At 36.1% G+C, this 24,376-nt stretch overlaps 1 protein-coding gene across 4 annotated transcripts in view; it reads left to right on the top strand.

Annotated features, from left to right (window-relative positions):
* The window catches only part of LOC128698178 (uncharacterized), a 393,415-nt gene extending 372,997 nt beyond the window's left edge, over positions 1-20,418 (top strand). For 2 of the 4 annotated variants that reach the window (XM_070098652.1, XM_070098654.1), the window contains 2 exons: positions 9,633-9,747; positions 20,270-20,418. In XM_070098652.1, the coding sequence (XP_069954753.1) occupies positions 9,633-9,747; positions 20,270-20,405 (251 nt within the window). In that variant the 3' untranslated portion in view covers positions 20,406-20,418. The remainder of the gene's footprint in view (positions 1-9,632; positions 9,748-20,269) is intronic. The other 2 variants (XM_070098653.1, XM_070098655.1) reach the window with 1 other exon arrangement.
* Positions 20,419-24,376: the final 3,958 nt, after the last annotated feature.

Raw genomic sequence — 24,376 nt, forward strand, 5'->3', positions numbered from 1 at the left:
CCTAAGATACCACCCGCAATACCTTATTAACTCTTAGTTCCAATTTACTGTTAGGTGAACAGGTACAGTAAGAGTAAGGTGGCTTGCCCAAATATTTGAATCCGTTCAGGAATTAAAACTGAAACCTTTCGGTTGTGATCAGAATGCTCAAGCTGCGAACACACTACCTAATTATAATAGATTTTTTTTATAAGTTTCTGTAGTGTTTTAGGCATGGAGTCAGTGTGTTGAGGCATACTCAAGAAACCGGGTAGAAGGACGAGAAAGGCCAGTAAAACATTATACATACACTGACCAATAGCAGTTTTCTTACCTAGACTTAATCCTGACACTTGGAACATGAAGCACCATAACTTTCTGCTCTCAAAATCCAGTCTTTATTTTTCCTATTTTCTTTAATTTTTTTCCTCTTCTTCCCTCTCCTTGCTGCATTTCTCCCCCCCGCCTCTCATCACTTCATTCTCCCCCTCTGCTTCCTTCCTCAGAATTCTGAAGTTTTTGTTGACAACTCGCTAAATTCCATTATTTTAAGTTTTGTCGCCACAACCTGCAGATAATGACTGGAGGACAAAGGCGTCCCATCATCAGGGAGCATGGTCATTGTGTGTGTGTGTGTGTGTGTGTGTGTGTGTGTGTGTGTGTGTGTGTGTGTGTGTGTGTGTGTGTGTGTGTGTGTGTGTGTGTGTGTGTGTACGTACACATAGTTCGTCAGTGGCTGCAGCAACAATAGTCCTCATTATCTCCGCTCATTCCCTGCCTGTCTCCTCCACAGGGCTTGTCCACTACATAATCTCTACGACGTCCTTGTCTTGTTTGTATCGCCTTCGTTAGAGAGCGCCCAAGCAATCTCTTGTCTCTTGTCGAGTAGATGACGGCTTTGATAGCGTCTACAATAATTTTTCTTTGCTGCTGCTGTTGTTGATGATGTGTGTATGCTTGCATTGGTGAAATCATATGTAAGCTGGTGTTGGTGTAATATATATTCATCTATATGTGATTGCAGGGGTCGAAACTCAGCTCCTGGTTCCTGCTCCTTTGTTAGCCGCTTCTGGGTTTACTCTCTCCTGAGGTCGAGAGCATTATCGTACCTTTTCTTAAATCTGTATTTGGATCCTGCCTCTACCACTCCACTGTCCAGGTCGTTCCACTTCCTAACTATTGAAAGACTGAAAAAAGGCTTTCCTAACATCCTTGTGACAAGTGCGTTTTCTGCTTCCAGCTGTTCATGCTCTCATGCTCCTCTTTTTCCCCTCTCAAACAGTCTGTATCTGTCCACTTTATTAATTCCTTTTGGCATTTTGTAAGTTATCACATCACACTTAGTCCTTTCCTCTTATGTCATCAGGTTTAGCTCTTTTAGTGTCTTCTCATATAATTTACCCCTCAATTCTGGCTAGTCTCTTTGGAAACCTCTACACTTCCTCCAAGTTTTTGACAAGCTTGACAAAGTCTGGGTTCCATACTTGGACTTGACATAGGCCATATACAGTGTTGTTGATGACTCCTTGTTTAGGTTTCTGAAAGTTAGTCTTAGATTTGCCAGCCGTGCGTTTGGTGCAGCGGTTGTTAGACTGATTTGGACCTGAGACGATATACACTTGGTACAATACTCACCCTAAAGTCATTCTCTTTGAGTAAGGTTTGCAGCCATTGCCTCTCATCTCCCAAACCTGGACTCCACCTGTGATCTTTGCCCATCCTCCAGTCTTTGCCCTTGCTGGGGTTAAATTCCAGTTGCAATTTCTCAGACCAAACCTGCGATCTATTCAGGTTCATTTATAGTCTTTTACTGATCCTCACCTGTTTGTACTCTTTCCATTAGACTGTCATCTATGAACAGGGATATATCTGACTATATGTCTTTTGTTATTTCATTCACATATACAAGAAATAGCATGATCCATGTGGAGCGCCACTTGTCACTCATGCCCACTACAACACCTCTTATCGGACAATAACTCATTTCCTTCCTGTTAGGTATTCCTTATTAAATAATCCCTGTTATTCCTGTCTATTTCTCTAGCTTTTTTCTCAGTTTCTTTTTGCAGTACTGGATCAGAAACATTTCTATAGTCAAAAAATATGCAATCTACCCATCCCTCTCTCTCTTGCTCACTTGTTACCTTATAGAACTCTAGTATGATTGTGAGGCGGAACTTACCATCTTAAAAGCCATGCTGATTGTCATTTATAAACCTATTCCTTTCTGTGGGCTGGATCACCCTTCTCTGGATAATCCCTAGTGACATTGGTCTGTAGTTTAATGCTACCTGTCTGTCCCCTTTCTTAAATATTGGGACTACATTTGCTGCCTTCCACACCTTTGTCAGTCGTCCTGTTTTGACTGATTTGTTGAAGATTGTTGCTAGTAGCTAATACAGTACTTCCACTCCCTCAGGACCAATGGAGAGATATTATCTGGTCGAATCACTGTCGAGGTATCTAGTTCACATGATAACTTTTTCACCTCTTCTCCTGTTGTGTACTCACTTGTATGTACTTACCTGTATGTGGTTACAGGAGTCAAGTCAGTTCCTCTCCCCACCTCTTCATTGGTCGTTACTAGGTTCACACTCTCCTCGCTTTGCGAGTCGACTACTTTAAAATTTAAGAAATACTTCCTGACTTTCCTGTGACTAATCTGTTTTCAACCTCTAGCTGCACGTACCCTCGTATTTCTGTTTTCCATCTCAAACAATCTGTCTCTGTCCACCCTATTAATTACTCTCAGAATTTTGTAGGTTATCATCATGTCATCCCTAGTCCTTCCTTAACCTCTCCTCATAGCTCCAGGACTAGTCTCATTGCAAATCTCAACACTTTCTCCAATTTCTTGACATTTTGGACCAGGTTTGGGTTCCATACTGGTGCTACATACTCCAATATGGGCCCGACATACACTGTACACAATGTCGTGAATAATTCGGAAGCATTTAGATTTCTGAAAGCTAGTCTTAGATTTATCAGACATGTGTTTCCTCTGTGAGTGAGTGTGGAGGGGACTTATGCTGTTTCACTTTGCCCCAACTTTTAGTATCAATAACGAATTTAGGAAGAACCTATTGCTGTTGACTCAGGTGGGTTGTGTGGGCATCTGACTGCTGGGATTTAGGCAAGGGGTCCATCCGACCAAATTGGGAGCATTTTGTTCTCGCATCTCATTCTGGAGGAAACTTGTTTCCTTTATAATTCCCACACATATTTGGGCAACATTTTGTTTCCTGATTCTTGGGAGGAAATGCTTAATAAAGCATAAGCTTTGGTGCTTCTTAATAACTGCAACAACAAAATTTGTGTGTATCTTTTTCATCAGAGAAACCTTTAAGGAGACTGCAATTATTCTGAAGTAGTAGTAATGTGTATGCTGATACTCGCCTATTTGTTGTTTGCAGGAGTTGAGTCTCAGCTTTTGGCATCCCCCACCTCTGCTTGCTGCTACTGGGTTTTCCCCTCTCCTTGCAACAGGAGCCCTATCATACTTATTCTTTAAGTTATACATGGCTCCTGCCTACACGTTGCCATCTAGGTCACTCACTTCCTGACAAGGCTAAATAACTATTTCCTAACAGCCCTATGACTCATCTGTGTTTTAAACTTCTAGCATTGCACTCGTGTACCTTAGATTTGCCTCTTAAGCAGACTTGCCCTGTCCACCCTCTCAGTTCCTTTCAGTACAATGGTACCTCAAGTTTCGAACAACTCCCAACTCGAACAGTTATGTAAGTGTATTTCTGTAAGTGCTTTTATAAGTGTATTTTTGGGGGTCTGAAACGGACTAATCTAATTTACATTATTCCTTATGGGAACAAATTCGTTCGGTATCAGCACTCGAAAAGCCTTCTGGAATGAATTAAGTTTGTAACTCGAGGTACCACTGTATTTTGTATTTCGAAATCATGTCACCTCTGGCCCTTCTGTTCTCTGATGTCATCAGGTTTAACTCCTCTAACCTCTCCTCAAACCTCATATCCCTTTGCTGGTGGTGTTGGTGAGTATATGTGTATGTTGCTATTATTTGTGAGAATGTGTGTGTATTCCAGTGTTGTTGATGAGAATGTATGTGAATGCATGTAATACACTACTTGGTAGTATTGAAGAGCACACACAGTTTACCTGTTATCTGGGGCTGAACCCAGGTGTATATGTTGATTACCTGATCAACCAGGCTGTTGCTGTTGGCAGCCCTCTGGGCCACATACCCAGCACAGCCTGGTCGAGCTGTCACACTATGTAGGTATTGATCCGGTTTCCTCTTAAAGAATTCTACACTTGTTCCAGCAGTATTTCTTAAATACACCTGGACCACGGGTATTGACAGTGTTCTCTTGTGTCTGTGACACCCCTGTTTTTTAGTGGCTCTATTTTTGCATTTCCTCCCATATCTCTCACTCCAGCATGTTGTTATAATAGTAAAGGTTTGAGACTAAGCCCTCCAGTATCTTCAATGTATAGTGCTATATATTACAATAAATAAGTAATAAATGAAGTAATTTTTTTCAATGAACTGGCCCTATCCCACCAAGGTAGGGTGACCTAATAAGAAAAATGAAAGTTTTTCTTTTTGGTTCACCAAAAGTTGACTGGAAGGTTTTCTGTTTAAATTTAGTAATATATATAGGAGAAGGGGTTACTAGCCCCTTGCCCCTGGCATTTTAATCACCTCTTATGACACTTATGGCTTATGGAGGAAGAATTCTGTTCCACTTGCTCATGGAGAACAGTTAAATATATATTTCTTGTAAATATACATGGAAAATTCAGTGGTTTGTATTACAGTTAATTTGGTTACAGTGTTGATAAAATTATGAAAAACAGAAAGACACAATACCATGAGTGGAACAGTACACAAATAACTCCACACTTAGAGACTGATATTTATGATGCTGTTTTGATTCGACTTGGACCATTCATTAGTCAGTCAGAGAAGCATTAAGGGAAGGGAGCAAGAATATATATGAGAGAAGGGGAGGGAAGTGGATGGGAATGGTAGAATTGCAGGAGGGAGAAGTAATAATGTAGAAGTAGTAGCAATAATTAGTGGTGGTAATAGTGCTGGTATTGGTAGAAGTGCAACAGTGATAGAGGAGGCAATAAGAAAGTAGAAGGGATAGTGAAAAAAGGGGGCATGGTGGAGTGTAAGTGAGGAAATAGTAGTAGTAGTAATAATACTAATAATAGTGAAGTGGTCTAAGGAGCAACAGAAGAGGGGGAATGCTGCAGGAGAGCTAATGTCACACAAGGACAGGACAAACTCCCTGCAGGACAAAATCCATAGGATAGAACCCATCTAGATAGAAGATAGGAAAGGCAAAAAATGTACAGCCTCTCCTCACTTAGCGATATGCTCGTTTGCCGACGACTCGGACTTATGACGGGCTCTCTGACCAAATATTTAAAAAATGCTAAAAATGTTATATATGGTGCATGGGTGACATTAAAGTAATATCGAAGATGGTTGACCCAAATTCACTACCATTATAGTATGCTCCTCGTTTAGTGACGAATTCGTTTACTGATGTGATCTTAGGAACGGAACTCCATTGTTAAGTGAGGAGAGGCTGTATAGAAATGGAGAAGAGGTAGGCAGAGGAGGAGATAAAGATCAGGTCATGTCGCTTGTCTTCTGAAGTTTGGAACATTTGACAATGTAATGAGCAAGGATGGCATCTACAGAGACAAAACCAGGACTAAGATTCATATTATGAATGTTACATTTAAGGGATGCTGCAACAAGACGGCATCTGTGAAGGCTAGAAGTAGGGTAGACAGCTTTTGGCAGAGGACCAGTTAATAGGGTGGTTGTGATCTCTAATGTGAAAGAAAAGAGCATTATTAGTGTTGGCAAGCCTGGCACTTCTTCTGTGCTTCTTAAGTCTGTCAGAAAGTGAGCAGCCAGTTTCTCCAAAGTATTGGAGAAGATGAGGAACAGGAAATGGAGTAGACTCTGGAAGCATTAGTGTTGGGAGGAGAGGTATGAACAAGATTACTATGAAGAAAGTTTGATGTCTAAAGAACAGAGAGAGTTATTAAGATTTGGGAGACGGAAATACTTTAGGGAAGGCAAAGGATAGAAGATATACCCAGGAGAAGAGAATTTGGAAGAGAAGAAAGTATGTTTAGCATGTGATGAGGCAGAGCTTATGAAACTGAGAGTTTAACCAAGGCAAGAGAATGAACTACAAAGAGTAGAAATTTCTGAATCAAGAAGCTGAGGGTCACAGATGGGGAGGGCTTTGAGAAAGAGAGAGACAAGAACACTTTCCTTGACAGATTTGCAGCAGATGAAGGCATTGTCACTGGTAGGCAGAATTTCCCAGTGGGATTATGACATTCCCCGTGTCCGACTAAACCTTTACAAAAATTCAATGTATGTCAAAGGCCCTAAAATCTGGAACACCCTACCTGAAAATTCTAAAACTGCAGACACATTCATCACCTTCAAAACTACCATCAGAAAACATCTTATCTCCCTGATACACCCTGTCAACTAATTACACGAATACCACCTGGTGGTTAACACTTACACTCACTCACCCATTTGACCATAAACAGAAATATCAATCTCAATCTCAAAATAATGAATCTTAACTAGTCATAAGTTGGCCTGTGATACTCCAATACTGAAACTATGTATAGTGCCAAAACAAAAGCATTCACATTGCTAAACTCACAAACTAGTATTTAGTCACTTAGCCATAATACCAACTTACCTCATAATTTTGTAATATTTTAAACTTAAGATTTAATTTAAGTCTGCCCGAAATGCCTAGCCATGCTAGGTGTTCTAGTGGTACACTCTGTAATTATTATTTTACTACATGTAAACCACACAATAACCAAATTCTGTAAACTCAGCATTTACGTAATCCTTATAGAGAATAAAACTTTGAATTGAATTGAATATCCAAGTGTTAGGTAGTAAGTAGTTGTGGAGATGTCCTCTGTACTAAGGTTCCATGGTGTTACTGTCCCTGACAAGTGTCATAATATCAATGGTATATAATAATAACAAGTTGAAGTATTAGACTTAATTCTTTGCCTTGTTATTGCTGATAATAAAATAATCATTTTAGTTCAAGAAAAGAAAAAAAAAATCTCCTAACATTTTATAAGGTACATGTATATATACAGTATTTACAGCACATTTGTGTACTTAGTGGATATTGTATAAAAATGGCCAGCATAATATGTATGGAAAAAACTCAGTCTGTGAATAACAATTATTGAACTAAATTACCCATATAGATTTATCACTTGTTTGTGAAAACTACATAGTAATAATAATAATAGTGTATTTCCCCAAAGGTGTTGATTCATGGAATTATTTATTTCAATAATACACTTGTCATAAAATATTAATCACTGACTGCCATCATAAGCTTGTATGTTTTGCTTTCTTCATATACAGTGGACCCCCGCATAACGATCACCTCCGAATGCGACCAATTATGTAAGTGTATTTATGTAAGTGCATTTGTACGTGTATGTTTGGGGGTCTGAAATGGACTAATCTACTTCACAATATTCCTTATGGGAACAAATTCGGTCAGTACTGGCACCTGAACATACTTCTGGAGTGAAAAAATATCGTTAACCGGGGGTCCAGTGTATATCCCATTTCCTACCTTATTTGTAAACCATTCTAAACTGCAGTAGTGAAATAAATGTATGTAAATCTTAGGTAACACTAAGTATTTGTGTGTGAGTATTGATAAATAATATCTTACAAAAAATCCTATATTAACTACTGGGCAGTGATCAAACACTATGGTACACTACAGGGTAACAATTAAATATTGTATTACACTACAGGGTAACAATTAAATATTGTATTATGCTACAGAGTAACAATTAAATATTGTATTATACTACAGGGTAACAATTAACCCTTTCAGGGTCCGTCCCGTAGATCTACGGCTTTACGTTCAGGGTCCAAACCGTAGATCTACGTCATGAGCTCATCTCACTCTGATAAACTGTGAGTGGTACATTTGGGCCTAGATATGAGAGAATACATCTATGAGGTATGTGTGCACCACATAAAACAGATCCTGCAGCACACTGTGTATAATGAGAGAAAAAAAACTGAAATCATGATTTTTCGATTAAAACAGCGACTTTGCAGTGTTTTTTCGTATGTTTTTTATAGTTGTATTTGCGATTTCTTGGTCTCATTTGATAGAATGGAAGACATATTACAGAAATAGAGATGATTTTGATTGGTTTTAGCACTGGAAATGGCTTGAAACTGAGCTCAAAGTAGCAGAAATGTTAAATTTTTGCCGATATTCAAGAGTAAACAAACGACCTCACACGTCTAATACACGTCAGCTGGTGGGTCTAATATGCATTCACAAATATGGTGATGATATTTATACAATTAATACAGTATTGCATAACAGTAAATCTTCTATTTTTTGGTGTGAATAAAAATTCATTATGTGAATAAAAAATCAAAATGGAATTTATTTGTAAAGCCTCAAAACGTAACTAATGAACAGAGGAAATGTTAGTTTAGTTCCAGGAATACCTACATTGTTTATTCTGGACCTTATTTTGAAATTGGAATATTTTGAACTTTGTGTTAAATTGGCCAAATTAACAATTTCCAATCACTTTAATTTGTAGTTGAAACAGCTGACTTGGTGATTTCTCGTGCTCAGTCGATAGAATAGAAGTAATACTAGTGAAATAGCTAAGAATTTGGTTGACTGGAATAATGTAATTGGCCTAAAATGGGAGTCAAAGTCGGCAAAATCGCCGATTCGTAAATATCGCTGACACATCAAAATTCGCGAGAGCATAATTTCGTCAATTTTCCATCAAATTTCGTACTTTTTGTTTTATTACCTTCACAAAAAGATTCTCTACCATTTCATAAGAAAAAATAACAAATTTTTTTTTTTTGAAAATTCTTGGACACTGAGGCACCACTTCAGATTTGGGCCTTGGACCCTGAAGGGGTTAAATATTGTATTACACTACAGGGTAACAATTAAATATTGTATTACACTACAGGATAACAATTAAGTATTGTACTACACTAAAGGGTAACAATTAAATATTGTATTACAATACAGGATAACAATTAATTAAATATTGTATTACACTACAGTGTAATGCATTATTATTACAGGGTAACAATTAACTATTGTATTACACTACAGAGTATCAGTTAAATGCTGTATTTCACTACAGGTCAACAGTTATTGATTGCATTGATTCAATAACCTTCAAAATGAAGAGGTTGAACTTAAAATTCAATCTAATATTTAATTATTGGGGTGTTTCTGTCAGTAGGCCTATGGTTGTGATTACCCAGTAATTTTAGCCAAGTAGATAAGAACATAGATTAACTTAAACAATATCTGTTGTGACAACCCCCAGCTGATGCTGCTGCTGTTGCTGCTAATGAGATACCTTGGTTATTGGAGAGCAACTGCTTAATGTATACAGAATCACTCATGTTCTAGAATTACAAAGAATTACTGTAATTTCCTGACATTTAAACAGTGCTGCTTACAAGTATGCTTTTGATGTTTCTTTGTTTTTGTAGTTGCACAGGAATTTGCTGCACACAGCATTTTTTAATGTTAGAAATCTTACAGCATATCTGTTTTTTATCTTTGCAGTATCCGAAGGCGATGGGTCTCTGGACTCAAGTGGCGGTGTTGGTGTCCATGGTGCCTATGTCCAGTACGTAGACGCCTCGCCAGACCCTCTCTATTCTTCCACTAATGGACAGATGTAACTAACCACGCCCCAAGTATTATGCTTGTAACCCTGTTGTACCCCTGTTGTAACTATGGAAAACTTCAGCCACAATATTTTGTTTTCACTACATTAAACTTTTTTGTTGTTAAACAGGATAACTGCCATCATAATCTTAAGTCTAGTGAAAATTATTCATTATAATTATTTAAATACCTAATTTATAGTTATTCATACTGTATTATTTTCTCCATCCAAGTTTTATTTAATTAAGGAAAGTATGACACTTTACAAAAATAATTTCAACCTCAAATATCTTTAAATGCACCATTTGAAGCCAGTGTTATTTTTATAGATATTATGACTCCATCAGCAATGTGAATACTGTGCTGAACAATATTTGGACCACACATGTTAAGCAGTACAGTATGTATTGATCTTATCATTTGGCTTGTAATACTGGTTAATTTGTCTTCAAAAAAAAAAAAAAAATGAGAATTGCTGTACTGTGCATGAAACCTTAAAATCTTTCTTAGAATAAATTTTTGATGGATCAAAATGAACTTATGAATGATGTCATGACAAATTTTACAAATCATAGTATAGTTAAGGAGGGCATTTGGTATAGGGCCATTATATTTGTGAGGAAGTTGAATTGAAATACAGAAGGTTCCCAGCTAATGAACTAATTGCATCCCTGAAAACTGTAATTTGAGTGTATTGAACTCTGAACCATTTCTCCATAGACACCTGTGTTATACCATAACTAAAATTGAGTTCTTGAGCAACAATATTCCATATCTAGATATATGTTGCAGTTTTTGAACTGCAGTATTGACATGTCAGTGATGGAGTGAGTGATGATGATGATGATAGTGTTTCTTCTTTTTTGGGTTACACTGTTTTGGTGGGAAATGGCCAATGTGTTAAAAAAAAAATAGTATACCTTGCATTCTATACCTTATCAATCCTAAGTACTACACAACAATTACTTTTGTTTTGGAAATTTAATGAAAACAATGAAATAGCCAGTAATGTCAGTAAGAAGATTTATAGTATAGTCGAAACTCAGAATTCACATGTTTTGTGATCTGTGTCATTCAGTTATAGAGTATAACAATTTTACTGAAGACCATTTTACAGATAGCTTCGATTATTCATGTTTTTTCTTAGTACCTGTTTTCATTTTATTTTGCACACGACCCTTAACACTGTATTCATAAATTCTAGCGGCTTCAAATCAAGCAGGAGAAAGCTGGTAGGCCCACATGTGAGAGAATGGGTCTGTGTGGTCAGTGTGCACCATATAAAAAAAAAATCCTGGAGCATGCAGTGCATAATGAGAAAAAAAAACTCCGATTTTTTTTTTTAATTAAAATGCCGACTTTGTGGTCAGTTTTCGTATAGTATTTATGGTTGTATTCTCGTTTTCTTGGTCTCATTTGATAGAATGGAAAACATATTATAGAAATAGAGGTGATTTTGATTGATTTTACTATAAAAAGAACCTGGAAATGGAGCTCAAAGTAGGGGAAATGTTTGATTTTTGCCGATGTTCAAAAGTAAACAAATGATGTCATTTTCCAATAAATGTCCAACTAGCCATTCTAATATGCAGTCATGAATAGGTTGATATTATTTATACAATTATTACAGTATTGCAGTAGTCTGCATAACAGTAAATCTTCTATTTTTTGTTTGAATAAAAATGCAAAATAGAAAGCAAGAATAATATCAGAGGGGCCTGGAGACGTGACTGATGAACAAAGAAAATGTTATTTTAGAGCCAGGAATGTCTGCATTGTTCATTCTGGACCTTATTTTGAAATTGTCATATTTTTTAATTTTCGTAAAATTGGCCAAATTGCAAATTTCTGACCACGTTATTGGGTAGTTGAAATCGGTAAATGGGCAGTTTCTTGTACTCAATCGATAGAAAAAATGGATTTACAAAAAAATAGTTATGAGTTTGGTCGACTGGAACAATGGAATTAGCCGAAAATAGGGCTCAAAGTGAGCGAAATCGCCGATTTGTAAATATCACCGAGGTCGCTAACTTCGTGAGAGCGTAATTCTGTCAGTTTTCCATCAAATTTCGTGTTTTTGGTGTCATTACAATCGGGAAAAAATTCTCTTATCATTTCATAAGAAAATTTTTTTTTTTTTTTTTTTTTGAAATTTTGCGACACCAGGAGACACTTCAGGATTGGGGGTTGTGACAGTCAAGGGGTTAAATTGAAAATGAAACAGGATTTCATTTAAAACATTCTCATTCTTTTTTATGACTGTCAGAACTAAGCATGTTAGAGCAATATTTGAAGATATCTAGCCAAAAAACATGGGATTTTTGTGAAATGTAACTGTATACATAAATTCTAGGGATGCAGCTTCACTGTATTTACTTTAAATGCTGGTTGTCTCTTGCTCTCTGATATTGTAGTTATGTTTCATACTAATTTGCTATATTAAATGACTGATTAGCTCTCTAATTATTTTTTTTTAATTACACTGCCAAAGAGTTTCACAGATTTTTAAACCTTAATTTTTTTTAAACACGCTAGCCGTCTCCCACCAAAGCAGGGTGACCCAAAAAAGAAACACTTTCACCATCATTCAACACTTTCACCATCATGCTCACATAATCACTGCCTTTGCAGAGGTGTACAGATATGACAGTTTAGATGTCACTCCAAACAACCAGTAACCCAAACCCCTCCTTGAAAGTGCAGTCATTGTACACTGTACTTCCCATTGCCAGGACTCAAGTCTGGCTAACCAGACTTACTGTTAATGTTATGAAAATTTTCCATGGCCTAAGCCTGTTAAACCAGCCATGACTTAGTGAAGGCTGAAGCAGTATTTGCTGATCATTTCTTTTCATCATAGAAGCTCATGGCTTCCTGAACTTCTATGATGCTCAGAGGCATTTTCTGGTGATGCTGGTCATCTATCCACATCAAACATTTTTTACATTTCACTTATCAAACCAGTGTGCTTCTTGGAATTGATTGTCAAATGTATGGATATATAGCCTTTATTGTATTCCAAGATGGTATAGGGCTGTTAACATATTGCAGTATATGCTCATAGTTCTTAATAATTGTTGCAAAACTGGACTGATTTATGCCATACATGTGGTGATGTTAGTCAGACCTCTTTATTGTAACCAGTGGCACTTTGGTACTGTATAGCTTTTATGACAATGTGCAAGTCTGTTTTCTAAGTTTAAAGTTAAATCAAATCAGATAACACAGAGTTTAATGTGAGCAGTGGGAATGTAGCAGTGCAGTCACAATCGGCAGCAACACCGTTTTTCACTAATTTCCTCCCAAGCTATCATAAGTTGTCCTGTTTGGAAGTGTAGATCCAGGTTTGTAGGAAATGAATTGGTTTCAAAGATACCCTCTTTGTAAATGCGATTATTACAACTAGGAAGTTCCTAGTGAAAGTGGCGGACCTTCTGTATAGAAAATGGTTGTGTAAAATAATAGAGCATCATGTCAGCATATTGATATGCCTTGTATATGATGTTGATATGCACATTCTAAGTGTGTTTGATAGTGAAAGTATATACGTAATAAGCAAATAAGTCATTTTCTCTGCAAATACTTAATGACAGTCCTTAATTAAAAATGTTTCTTATATTCTTCAGCTTCTTTGTATATTTTATGTATAAATTCAGGTAAATGCATAAAATAAAGCAATATAATATTTATACTTTAAAAATACTAATTTTGTTATTATACAAATTACGCAATTTTAAATATTTGCTTTCAGAAATACTGTCTGTGTACTAAATGCCCCGATATCAGTGTTTGAATTTTTTTATTATACTCGTTTTTAATTACTGTACTTTGAAAAATTATATATACAGTAATTTTTATTATAATTATCTTCATAGGAAGCATAGGCTTATAAAAAGTTGTTGAAGGGTTAAATAGCATAAGGTGATACTCTCATATAATGCTGTTTACAAACATTACACACCAAATTTTAATGTATTATTTTGTTAAGATTGTTGCCTTAAGATTTTAAGAGTTTTTTCTGTTATTTTTCATGAGATCCTTTTGAAACTGGTCAGTTAGTGGCTATATCAAGGCCCTGTGTTGGTGTCTTTCAAAACAATTTACATTAGGTCTGGAAATTTGCCCATTGCCAAACACCCTCCTTAAATACTAAACTTGCAAATTTTTTTCATGGAGTTTACTATAATTGTTTGTGACAAAAATGAATTAAAATTTCTGTAAGTCATGGAATTAAGAATACGAATAAGAAATGAAAATATTAACGTCAGTAAAAAAATAGATGGATCACATGATAAATATTTTTGGAGTGCCAGCATTGTGATTCTACTTATCACTGAAATATGTGTTACTTCATTACTGGCCTTTATTATTTTAAATATATTATTACACTTGTAGTAATTATTTTAGGAATTTGAGAAATATGCAATGTGATCCAAATGCTACAGCTCAGAGAATGAGTTGCACTCACAACACAGCAAGACTTGAAATTAAGGCCATGCTGGGAAGTCTGTGAAATTACGAATATGTTGATGGCAAATATCTATCCTGTTGAATTTGATTTACATCCTTGTTGTTGTTGTTGTTTGCATTTTTATGTTGTATGGTTTGCATCATTATTTTATGTTGACAATTATGGTAATTATTAATCAAAGCAGTTAACATCATTTTTAATTGCCTCTGTTGCAAGTTGATTCTTTCACTGGCTATTTAATTTATGTCTATACTTTCTTAAAATACCCCCATAAACAATTGCTCTAATTCCTAACTTGACCACTAAATGTAAAATTGATGAGGGCTGTGAAGTACTTATATCTGTCAATTAAGTGTGAGGCATGCTTTCATTACTGCTAGTCACATGTGTCATGGAACCAAAATATTATCAATTTATACTTGCATTAGGCTATTAAATACTATACTGTTTTCATGACTCTTTATATGCAAGTTAGAGGAATGTTATAATTTTTGACTGAAGTTATTGGTGGGAAGGAATGAGAATGAAATAAAAAAATATTCTGAATTCTTATTTTTGCATAAACTTATTTTGGTATATGTTAGCTAAAAAATGTTTTGACAAATGATTAGTAAATCTGTTGAAATATATTGTCACTCTTGAATGTATTTTACAGAGAAGTACGAGTGTTAAAAGATAAATAGTGCCAACATTCCTTCTTACTAAGAGTCAGAGTTATTAGCACTAACTCAAACAATTTCTCAGTTTCATACTGGAATGAAAATATCACTTGTGATTATTTTTCCTCCAAGTATAAGGATTAATCACCACCATATATATCATATATATCAGCACCAGCAGCAGACATTGCCACCAACTATTACCATTACCATATATTTCATCTACCACCACTACTGCATCCACCACCACCACCACTATCATCACCTTTACTGCCACCACTACACTTCTGCTGCACCCTTCACTTATCCACCACTATCATTACCACCACAGCTGCCAGCAATACCTCAGCCATTATCAGTAGTGCCTTTTTGCTTTCCCTCTACTTCTGACTATTACTACTATTGTTACCACTTATCAACACCCTGTTTCCCCATTGCTTACTCAGTACTACTGCATTACCACCTTCACAAGTGCAAACAATAATTCTGAGAATTTTTCACTACTGTTAACTCTCAGACAACAATAACTGCAGCATTTATAAAAATTTTGCCACCACATATACTGTTTTTTACTGGCACCACCTCCTCTTTTGTCATATCAGCCACTTATGTTGTTGTTGTCACTACCAGTGTCTCAGTTGCTGTCACTACCACCATCACCAATATAATTTGAGTACCATCACCCTCACTGCCACTATTACTCCGCTATTTCTGCATTCATATGTGCATATCACAACATCCTCTATAAATAAGGAAATGGTGGGACAAGTTTTTCAAGATTGTTGAGGATTCCTCTTCATTGCCATGAGAAATACCAGGAGCAAATGTAGGACTTACACTTAGCTTAGACCGAACCCACACGTACCTAAGCTAAGTGTGGTAATTACAGTTCTTCATTGTTTTCCAATAACACTGTTAAAGAATACTTAGCAATCTTGAAAAGATTTCTCCACCATTTTTCCTTGTTTCTGAAGGGTATGGTGATATTCATTTTTTGCAAAATTCATGACTTTGTCATCCATATGTCTGTAGTACAGTCATTCCTACAGATTCGTGGGGGGGAAGGTGGGGTATGTCTCTAGAGTTTCCACAAAAATAGAAACTGTGAATAATGTCTAAATTAGGTGGTACAAAACTAAATTTGTTTCTGGTTTTCCTTTAATTTGTGTTTTGGCAATAATATGTATGTAATATATTATTCTAGTCTGATTAAAATTGAAATTCGTAAGAAGTAATCACCAGAAGAAATATTGATTTGTGTGTATGAAAGCCATTTAGGTAGAAAATCATTGGATAAGAATCTATTCACTGGTTGCCTTTCAGTAAAAATCCCAAAATATGAAAACCCACGAATTTGTAGGGACTGCTGTATATATGAAGAGTGTATAACTGTAGATGAGTGGAACTCCTGCATTGCTACAAATATAGTTAGCCACATATTTATATTGTCTTATATATTTATGTTTGAGCCATGTAATTCATAATGTGTGTAACCATATTTATTTCTGGATGTATGCTGTATTTACCTAGCTGAGTTGGGACATGGAGATACAGCTTCAGGACAAGCCACTTAAGTTTCATTCAGTTGAAATGTTGTCGCTCTGTCAAGTTTACATCTGAACCTGTACATGAAATTGTTTTCTGTTATATTGTTTCCTAGAGCATTTAATTTCTTTACTTCTGATATGCTTTAGAAATGCTCTGTAACATATTTGTGGCTTTTTTTAATGTTCAGTTCCAGCTAGGTCTCTCTGTTTTGGGCCCTCCCTTATCAAATTCGCTATACCTTTCTTCTCAGTTTATGGCTTTGAGTATTTTCTGTGTTGTGGTTACATCTCCTCTTGACCTATGCTCTCCAGAGTTACAATGTCAAGCTAAATTTTTCCTTATAGCTCTTACCTCTCAGCTGCTGTACCAGTCTAGTAGAAAATGTCTAAAGTTGTTCTGTTTATGTTATACACTTGGCTAGATACAGCTGTAGGTTGAAGTATATAATAAACAGTAAAAAGCAAGGGGCACTATATGCATAGTTTAGAGAAGACTGTGTCAGCATCTGTGGCCCAGGATTCTTCAACTTTCTGCTATCAGACACACTATATTAAATATTGCCAGAACAAAGGTAGATGTCTATAGGAGGATATAGGACCAGTATCTGCAGTAAGTGATGGATCAGACTGGTAGGTCTGTGGACCACAGGTAGCGACAGCCTGGTTGATCAGGCACTTGGTAGTAAAATTTGGTCTCAGGCTGAGTTGTGAGAGTAAAGTAGAAGAATTTTCAAAGCCAGTCAGAGGTATATGTCAGGATGTACACTAGTACTGGATTATCAAAGGTGGATCTTACATTTGTGGTAAATAGTAGTTTAAAGCTTCCATCTTAAGACTTCTGATGATTGGTTTTACATTAACTAGACTGGTGTATGGGTGCTCTTGGGTTATATAGCATCTGGAGAACAGGGAATATATCCATTCTTCTCTCTCTTACCTCACTTATGTTACCTTATCATAGAAGATTGTGAGACAGGATTTACCATCTCTTAAATCATGCTGGATGTTTATGACCCCCCTGATATATAGGTGCTCCACCATGCTTCTATTTATCTTTTCTATAACCTTACATACAGTACATGTCATTGACACTGGCCTGTAATTTAATTCTGTCTATCTGTCCTCTTTCTTAAGTATTAGGGTGACATCTGCTGTTTTCCACACACCTTCTGCTAGCTTCCTTGTTTTTCTGTGTATTTTTTCCATGCTCCTACACTTTCAGCTTTTGCCTCTCTGCACCTCTGGATGATCTATGGGTTCGTTCTGTTCTCTCCATTACTACTTCTGCTCCTGGGTGTGAATATCTCCTCCACCTACATAAAATATTTCATTAATTGTCTTTTCTTCTAGTTCCCTTTCCCACTGCGCTTTATTCAGGAATTGTCTCATGCCTATGTAGTCTCCAGCCTTAAAGTTTGGTTTCTCTCTTCCCATGCTATGATTCTCTCAAAATTTACTTCCACAACATATTTGAGACTCAGTACTCTGTGGTTGTTAGTACCAAGGAGCATCTCAGTTTTATGTCTCCTACTTCAGAATTGCTTAGGATGAATATAAGGTCCAGCCTTGCTGGTTCATTCCTGGAGGGTTGTGTTCCTGACATATTAGCATCATCTTAGTGCTAATGTGTTCCACTCTCTTGCTACTGTTACATTGAAGAACTTTCTCCTTATATATGCCTTTGTTCATTTGCATGTTTAATTTTTATTTGTATCCCTTCATCCTGATTTCAACCCTTTCAAACTGTTTTTATTCACCTCATGTATACAATATTTCCTCTGAACTTTCTCTATCCATTGTTGTGAGATGTAGTCATTTCAGTGTGTCCTCAGCTCAGACTCTTTGTATCGAAAAAAAAAGTCAGGTGCCAAATCTCAATACCTTTTCAAGCTCCTCATATATTTTAGGATATCCTGATTACATTCTGCATCTTTATTCATTAATATTAAACTCATTTATATAGTGTATATTATGCTGTAAGAATCCTTATTGTAAGTCCTAAAAGGACTTCTTATTTATATGTTAATTTTTTATATGCAGGTGACATTATCCTGTTTACATAAGCTTTCAGTGATAAGTTCAGTGCTATGTCCACCCTTAGATCAGTTTCCTTTCAAAACCCTGGCAGTTGCCTACCTATCATTCAGTAAGATACAACTGGCCTTCTTTCTCTTGCCTTCTTCACTTTGTATTTGTAACAACTTATGGGATCTTTCTTGTAGGTTGTCCATATGGTTTTCTGAGGTTGCATATCATTTCTGTTGAACTCATGAGCTTTGTGTCATCTGCAAACTTTGATGTATAGAATCCAGTCTCTATAGGCAGGTTATTTACATCTTCCTCTAGTCAGTTTGGTAATTAGATACACCTTCATCCAAGAATATGAAGTCTTCCCATCTTCCCTTGCTTGTGTTATGTTTGTCAGTTTGTTATAGGAGTGTTTTTAGGTGTATGAGGCCTGCCCTGCCTTGTCTGAGCCTGTTCTGCTGGTCTATTTTGAAGTCAGTACTCTTAAGGTTAGGTCTAGTATTGTCCCATAGTTCATGTTTTCTCCATGAATTTAAAGAATATATAAATCAAGTGTATTGGAGTCAGGCACCAGCCCACAGATAAAGTGAATTCCTGATGTTTCAGTTTATGAACAAGTTGTGTTCTTGGTGTTTCAACATACAATGAGTTGTTAATAGGGTATAGAAAAACACTTCAGAGGTTATGTTTCAGACATGTTTGTGTTGCACCTCAGCACTTGTAAAATTTTAATTGGTTCCTAAGTGCCCCATTTGTAATTACAGATGTGCATTACTTGTGTTGTTTGTTAGTTGTAATATTCTGTACTGGTGGGTCTCCTGTTTTTTCAAATATTGGTACTTTATTTAATTTTTTACAACTGTATTTGTGTGTAATTATATTTTTTTTTTTGTGAAAGTTTCCAGTGGCTGTGATGTACAGTACCTCCTGTTGCAGGGTATCTCCAGCTTACAGTTGCTTTGTTTGTGAAGAAATACTGTACAGGAGAGCCCTGCGTGTAAGGCGCCTATTTTCTGTGTTCCACATTTTTGTTGATTTTCAGTTGACTCATTATTCCACGTACCAGTAACTATTACTGGATGTGAACATGATGAACTGTGGCTTAATTTGAAGCCAACAAATATGTGGAACACCGAGAAGAAGGTGCTGCGTATGTGGGGCCCTCCTGTACTTCCTATTGTATTTTCTCGACAACTTTTTTTCTAATCTGAAATGATGGCCTTTCTAATTTCTCTGTTGCTAGTACTATAAAATATTACTTGCTCATTTTTTTACATGTTTATAAAATTATATATAATGCTGTAATCATATTTCCTCGTAGCTTCTGTCTTTCAACAAAAATATTTCTACTGTTCTGTCTTTGTAACTCAAAGCTTTACTCTGGAACCCATTTTGTTGAATGATTGAATCTTTTAGAATTTACTCCATTTTCAAAATTAAGTGTGGACATCGTACTACAGCTACATATTCCAATTTTTATTTTAGACATGTTGTGAAGTTTAGTTTTATCATACCATCATCCAAATGCAGTATTTGAAACATTTTGAAGTTGTCAGTATTACATCAGAGAGACCTGTAGATTGATGTCATATTCTGGTAATGCCTTTATAATCATTCTTTTACAATTATCACTCATCCATTTTGTTTACTTGGCATTTAACGAAGCTAAATTCTTTGCAAATGTATATAATCTTTTATCAGAAGTTGATTCTGCTGTATATACATGTATAATTGTATATGATTGTATTCTGTAGGTATTAGACCAATCATCTGTAGAGTGTATCACCTTTTTTAATATTTGGTGAATGGTTCTTCCGTCATAAACAGGGCATACCCAGTGTACACCGTTGGGGACACGACTATGTACTCAGCTGGCACCACCTACTATCAGCCTGGCTCTACCACACCTGTAACTTACACTCAGGTGAGTACCTCATGTAATGAGCAGTATACCATATGCTAATTTTTTTCTTTAACCCTTAAACTGTCCATATGTAGATCTACGTTTTTTCAAGATTTGAAAGTATGTAAAAAAGTAGATCTTCTTTTTTTTTTTTTACATTTGAAAACGTGTAAAAAACTTTGATCTACTTTTTTTTTTGTTGTACTATTTGAAAATGTGTAAAAGAAACGTAGATCTACTTTTGGAGCACTACGCATGTGAACGTAGATTTGCTTGGACAGTTTAAAGGTTAAGGTTCAGTTGTATTAAGCAGTGTACAGTATACTATGGAATAACTTTTTGACTTGAAATAAAGCAGGTACATTCATCTAAGTAAAATCATTGTACTGGCCTGGCCTTAACTCTCTTTGGATGAATTTACTAACTAACATTACAGACGATCCCAAAATTTACTGTTCATGGGCAAATGTTTGCTTAACTTTGTTTATTAACTACACTTAGAGTAACTTATGCTGAAACCATTTTGGTTATCTGGACATTGTTATGCCTTTTTTGTGTTGTTTTTGACTACCCAGAATTGATTTTTGGTAGGATATTGCACTGTATAAAATAACCCGCATATAGGAGAGAGGAGCTTACAACAACATTTTGGTCCGACTTGAACCATTTACAAAATCAGCATGACTTTGTAAATGCTCCAAGTTGGACCAAAACATAGTTGCAAGTTCCTCACTCTCCTATGTGTGGGTTATGTGTATTGTCCCAGTCACGGTATTGTGGTTTTTTGTTCTTTAGGATATTACACTATCATGTAAGAAAAGAAAGCCTTTAACATTTAGCAGAAAATGAACATGTTGATGTGTGCTGGGAAGGAAGAGTCTTAAGAGCAGTTTGAAAGGGAGACTGAATGAGAAAGCATAAATGAAAATGAAAGAGTGAATTTAAATATTAATGAACTAGTGGGAGGGAGAGGGAATAGTTGTATTTTGTGCCTTCTCAGGTGAACAGTGGGAGAGAGGATTCTCATCTCAAACACTATAAATGTTTCTCTATTATTATTTATGTCATTCACTAGATTTTGATAAGTCAGCTAGTTTGGTGATGGCATTTAGTTTCTTGCCATCATTACCCTGCCATAAAATATCCACTACCATGAGTAAGGGCATGCTCTCAGAAACTGAGATGAAATGTATAACATTTGGTGTCACCAGCTGGTTAAACAGTATTGATGGTTCTGTAATGAGCCTAGCTAGTCTGTGCTACCAAGTTTGGGACTCTAGCATGTGAGCCAACCTCTGAGCATGTTCATTTATTTGTCCCGGGTGCATTGCGAATCTTTGCCTCATCTGGTGTAAGCCACCACGAGAGGCTGGTGAATGGAGTACAAGCAATAATTGTTAAGGATATTTGGTTTGTACTATATCCTTGTCATTAAGTGAAATTAAGCAAATACTTGCTGAATAGGAGAGGATTATGCCAGGATATTTTAAAGGTTTTTCAAGAGTTTGGAGTTAGAATTAATAGAACTTGATTGATCAGGCCATCAACTGGGAGGCTTAATCTGGGCCCAGGTTGAGGTGGATATTGAGAAATACAACTGTCTACAGAGAAACTAAAGGTAGTACCAGACAGTTTTACTATGTTGTTGAGACAGGGCTTTTTCCATTATTTTCTATCTTTTACAAGTGTAAAGCAAGTTTTGTTTAGCAATAGGCTGGTAGACAGTAATTATCTAGGGAGATACTGTGCTATACTGTCCTGTTATGCAAGTGTGAAATTAATGCCTGTTAAACATTTTGCACTTTCTATAATTGTGTGTCATGAACAAGTAAGATTGCAAATAAATCTTATAAACCTCTGCTTACATTCAGTGTAAACTTAATTTTGCTTTCCTTTGTATGATTTTTGATACAGTACAGTAGTGTTATTCCTGTAATTTTTCTTTACCAGTTTAACTCCTTGACGTCATAACCCCAAATCCTGAGGTGTCTCCTGGTGTCGCAAAATTTCCCCCCAAAAAAAAAACAACTTATGAAATGATAGAGAATCTTTTCCCAATTGTAATGCCACCAAAAGAACGAAATTTGATGGAAAACTGACGGAATTACACTCTCGCGATGTTAGCGACCTCCGTGATATTTATGAATTGGCGATTTCGCCCACTTTGAGCCCTATTTTCGGCAAATTCCATTGTTCCAGTCGAACAAACTCATAGCTATTTCTTTAGAACTCCATTTTTTTTCTATCGATTGAGTACAAGAAACTGCACATTTACCGATTTCAACTACCCAATAACGTGGTCAGAAATTTGCAATTTGTCCAATTTCACGAAAATTAAAAAATATGACAATTTCAAAATAAGGTCCAGAATGAACAATGCAGACATTCCTGGCTCTAAAATAATATTTTCTTTGTTCATCAGTCACGTCTCCAGGCCCCTCTGATATTACTACTGCTTTCTATTTTGAATTTTTATTCAAACAAAAAATAGAAGATTTACTGTTATGCAGACTACTGCAATATTGTAATAATTGTATAAATAATGTCAACCCATTCATGACTGCATATTAGAATGGTTACTTGGACATTTATTGGAAAATGACATCATTTGTTTACTTTTGAACATCAGCAAAAATCAAACATTTCCCCTACTTTGAGCTCCATTTCCAGGTTCTTTTCATAGTAAAACCAATCAAAATCACCTCTATTTCTATAATATGTTTTCCATTCTATCAAATGAGACCAAGAAAATGAGAATACATCCATAAATACTATACGAAAATAGACCACAAAGTTGGCATTTTAATTAAAAAAATGGTCAGAGTTTTTTTTTTTCTCGTTATGCACTGCGTGCTGCAGGATTTTTTTATATGGTGCACACTGACCACACAGACCCATTCTATCACATGTGAGCCTACCAGCTTTCTCCTGCTTGATTTGAAGCCGCTAGAATTCATGAGTATATATACGTCAAAAACGGTGGCTCGTAAAAAGTATATATACGACCAAAACAGTCAAAGGGTTAAAAGGCTCTGGGGTCATTGATGCCTGTAACTATAAATAAACAGTGTAACAAGTATAATTATTCTGGTTGTAAATGTAGGAATTCATTGTTTAAAGTTGATGATGGTGTGCAGAACTCAAAATTCTAGAAAATTTATAGATATATTGCAACCTCTTGGGGTTTACAAAGTTCTGATGGATGCAGAAATACGTTTGACCATAAATTTGTTTCATTATTAAAAAATAGGTTTGACCATAAATTTGTTTCATTATTAAAAAATATCAAGTTGGAGTGTGAGCAGGGTAATATTTAGTGAAGGGATTCAGGGAAACCGGTTATTTTTATATAGCCGGACTTGAGTCCTGGAAATGGGAAGTACAATGCCCGCATTCTAAAGGAGGGGTTTTGGGATATTAGCAGTTTGGAGGGATATGTTGTGTATCTTTATATGTACAATGGACCCCCGCATAACGATTTTAATCAGTGCAAGAGGGCTCATTGGTATGCGAAATAATTGGTATGCGAATGAATTTTCCCCATAAGAAATAATGGAAATCAAATTAATCCGTGCAAGACACCCAAAAGTATGAAAAAAATTTTTTTTTACCACATGAAATGTTAATTTTAATACACACAAACTGAAAAAGGCATGCACACTTACATGACACTTACTTTTATTGAAGATCTGGTGATGATTGATGGGATGGGAGGAGGGGAGAGAGAGTGTTAGTGTTTAGAAGGGGAATCCCCTTCCATTAAGACTTGAGGTGTCAAGTCCTTTTCTGGGGTTACTTCCCTTCTTCTTTTAATGCCACTAGGACCAGCTTCAGAGTCACTGGACTTCTTTCGCACAACATATCTGTCCATAGTGGCCTGTACCTCTCGTTCCTTTATGACTTCCCTAAAGTGTTTCACAACATTGTCAGTGTACAGGTTGCCAACACGGCTTGCAATAGCTGTGTGAGGGTGATTTTCATCCATGAAGGTTTGCACTTCAAGCCACTTTGCACAGATTTCTTTAATCTTT

The sequence above is a fragment of the Cherax quadricarinatus genome, chromosome 63 (assembly GCF_038502225.1).
Source record: "Cherax quadricarinatus isolate ZL_2023a chromosome 63, ASM3850222v1, whole genome shotgun sequence".
Taxonomy (NCBI): domain Eukaryota; kingdom Metazoa; phylum Arthropoda; class Malacostraca; order Decapoda; family Parastacidae; genus Cherax; species Cherax quadricarinatus.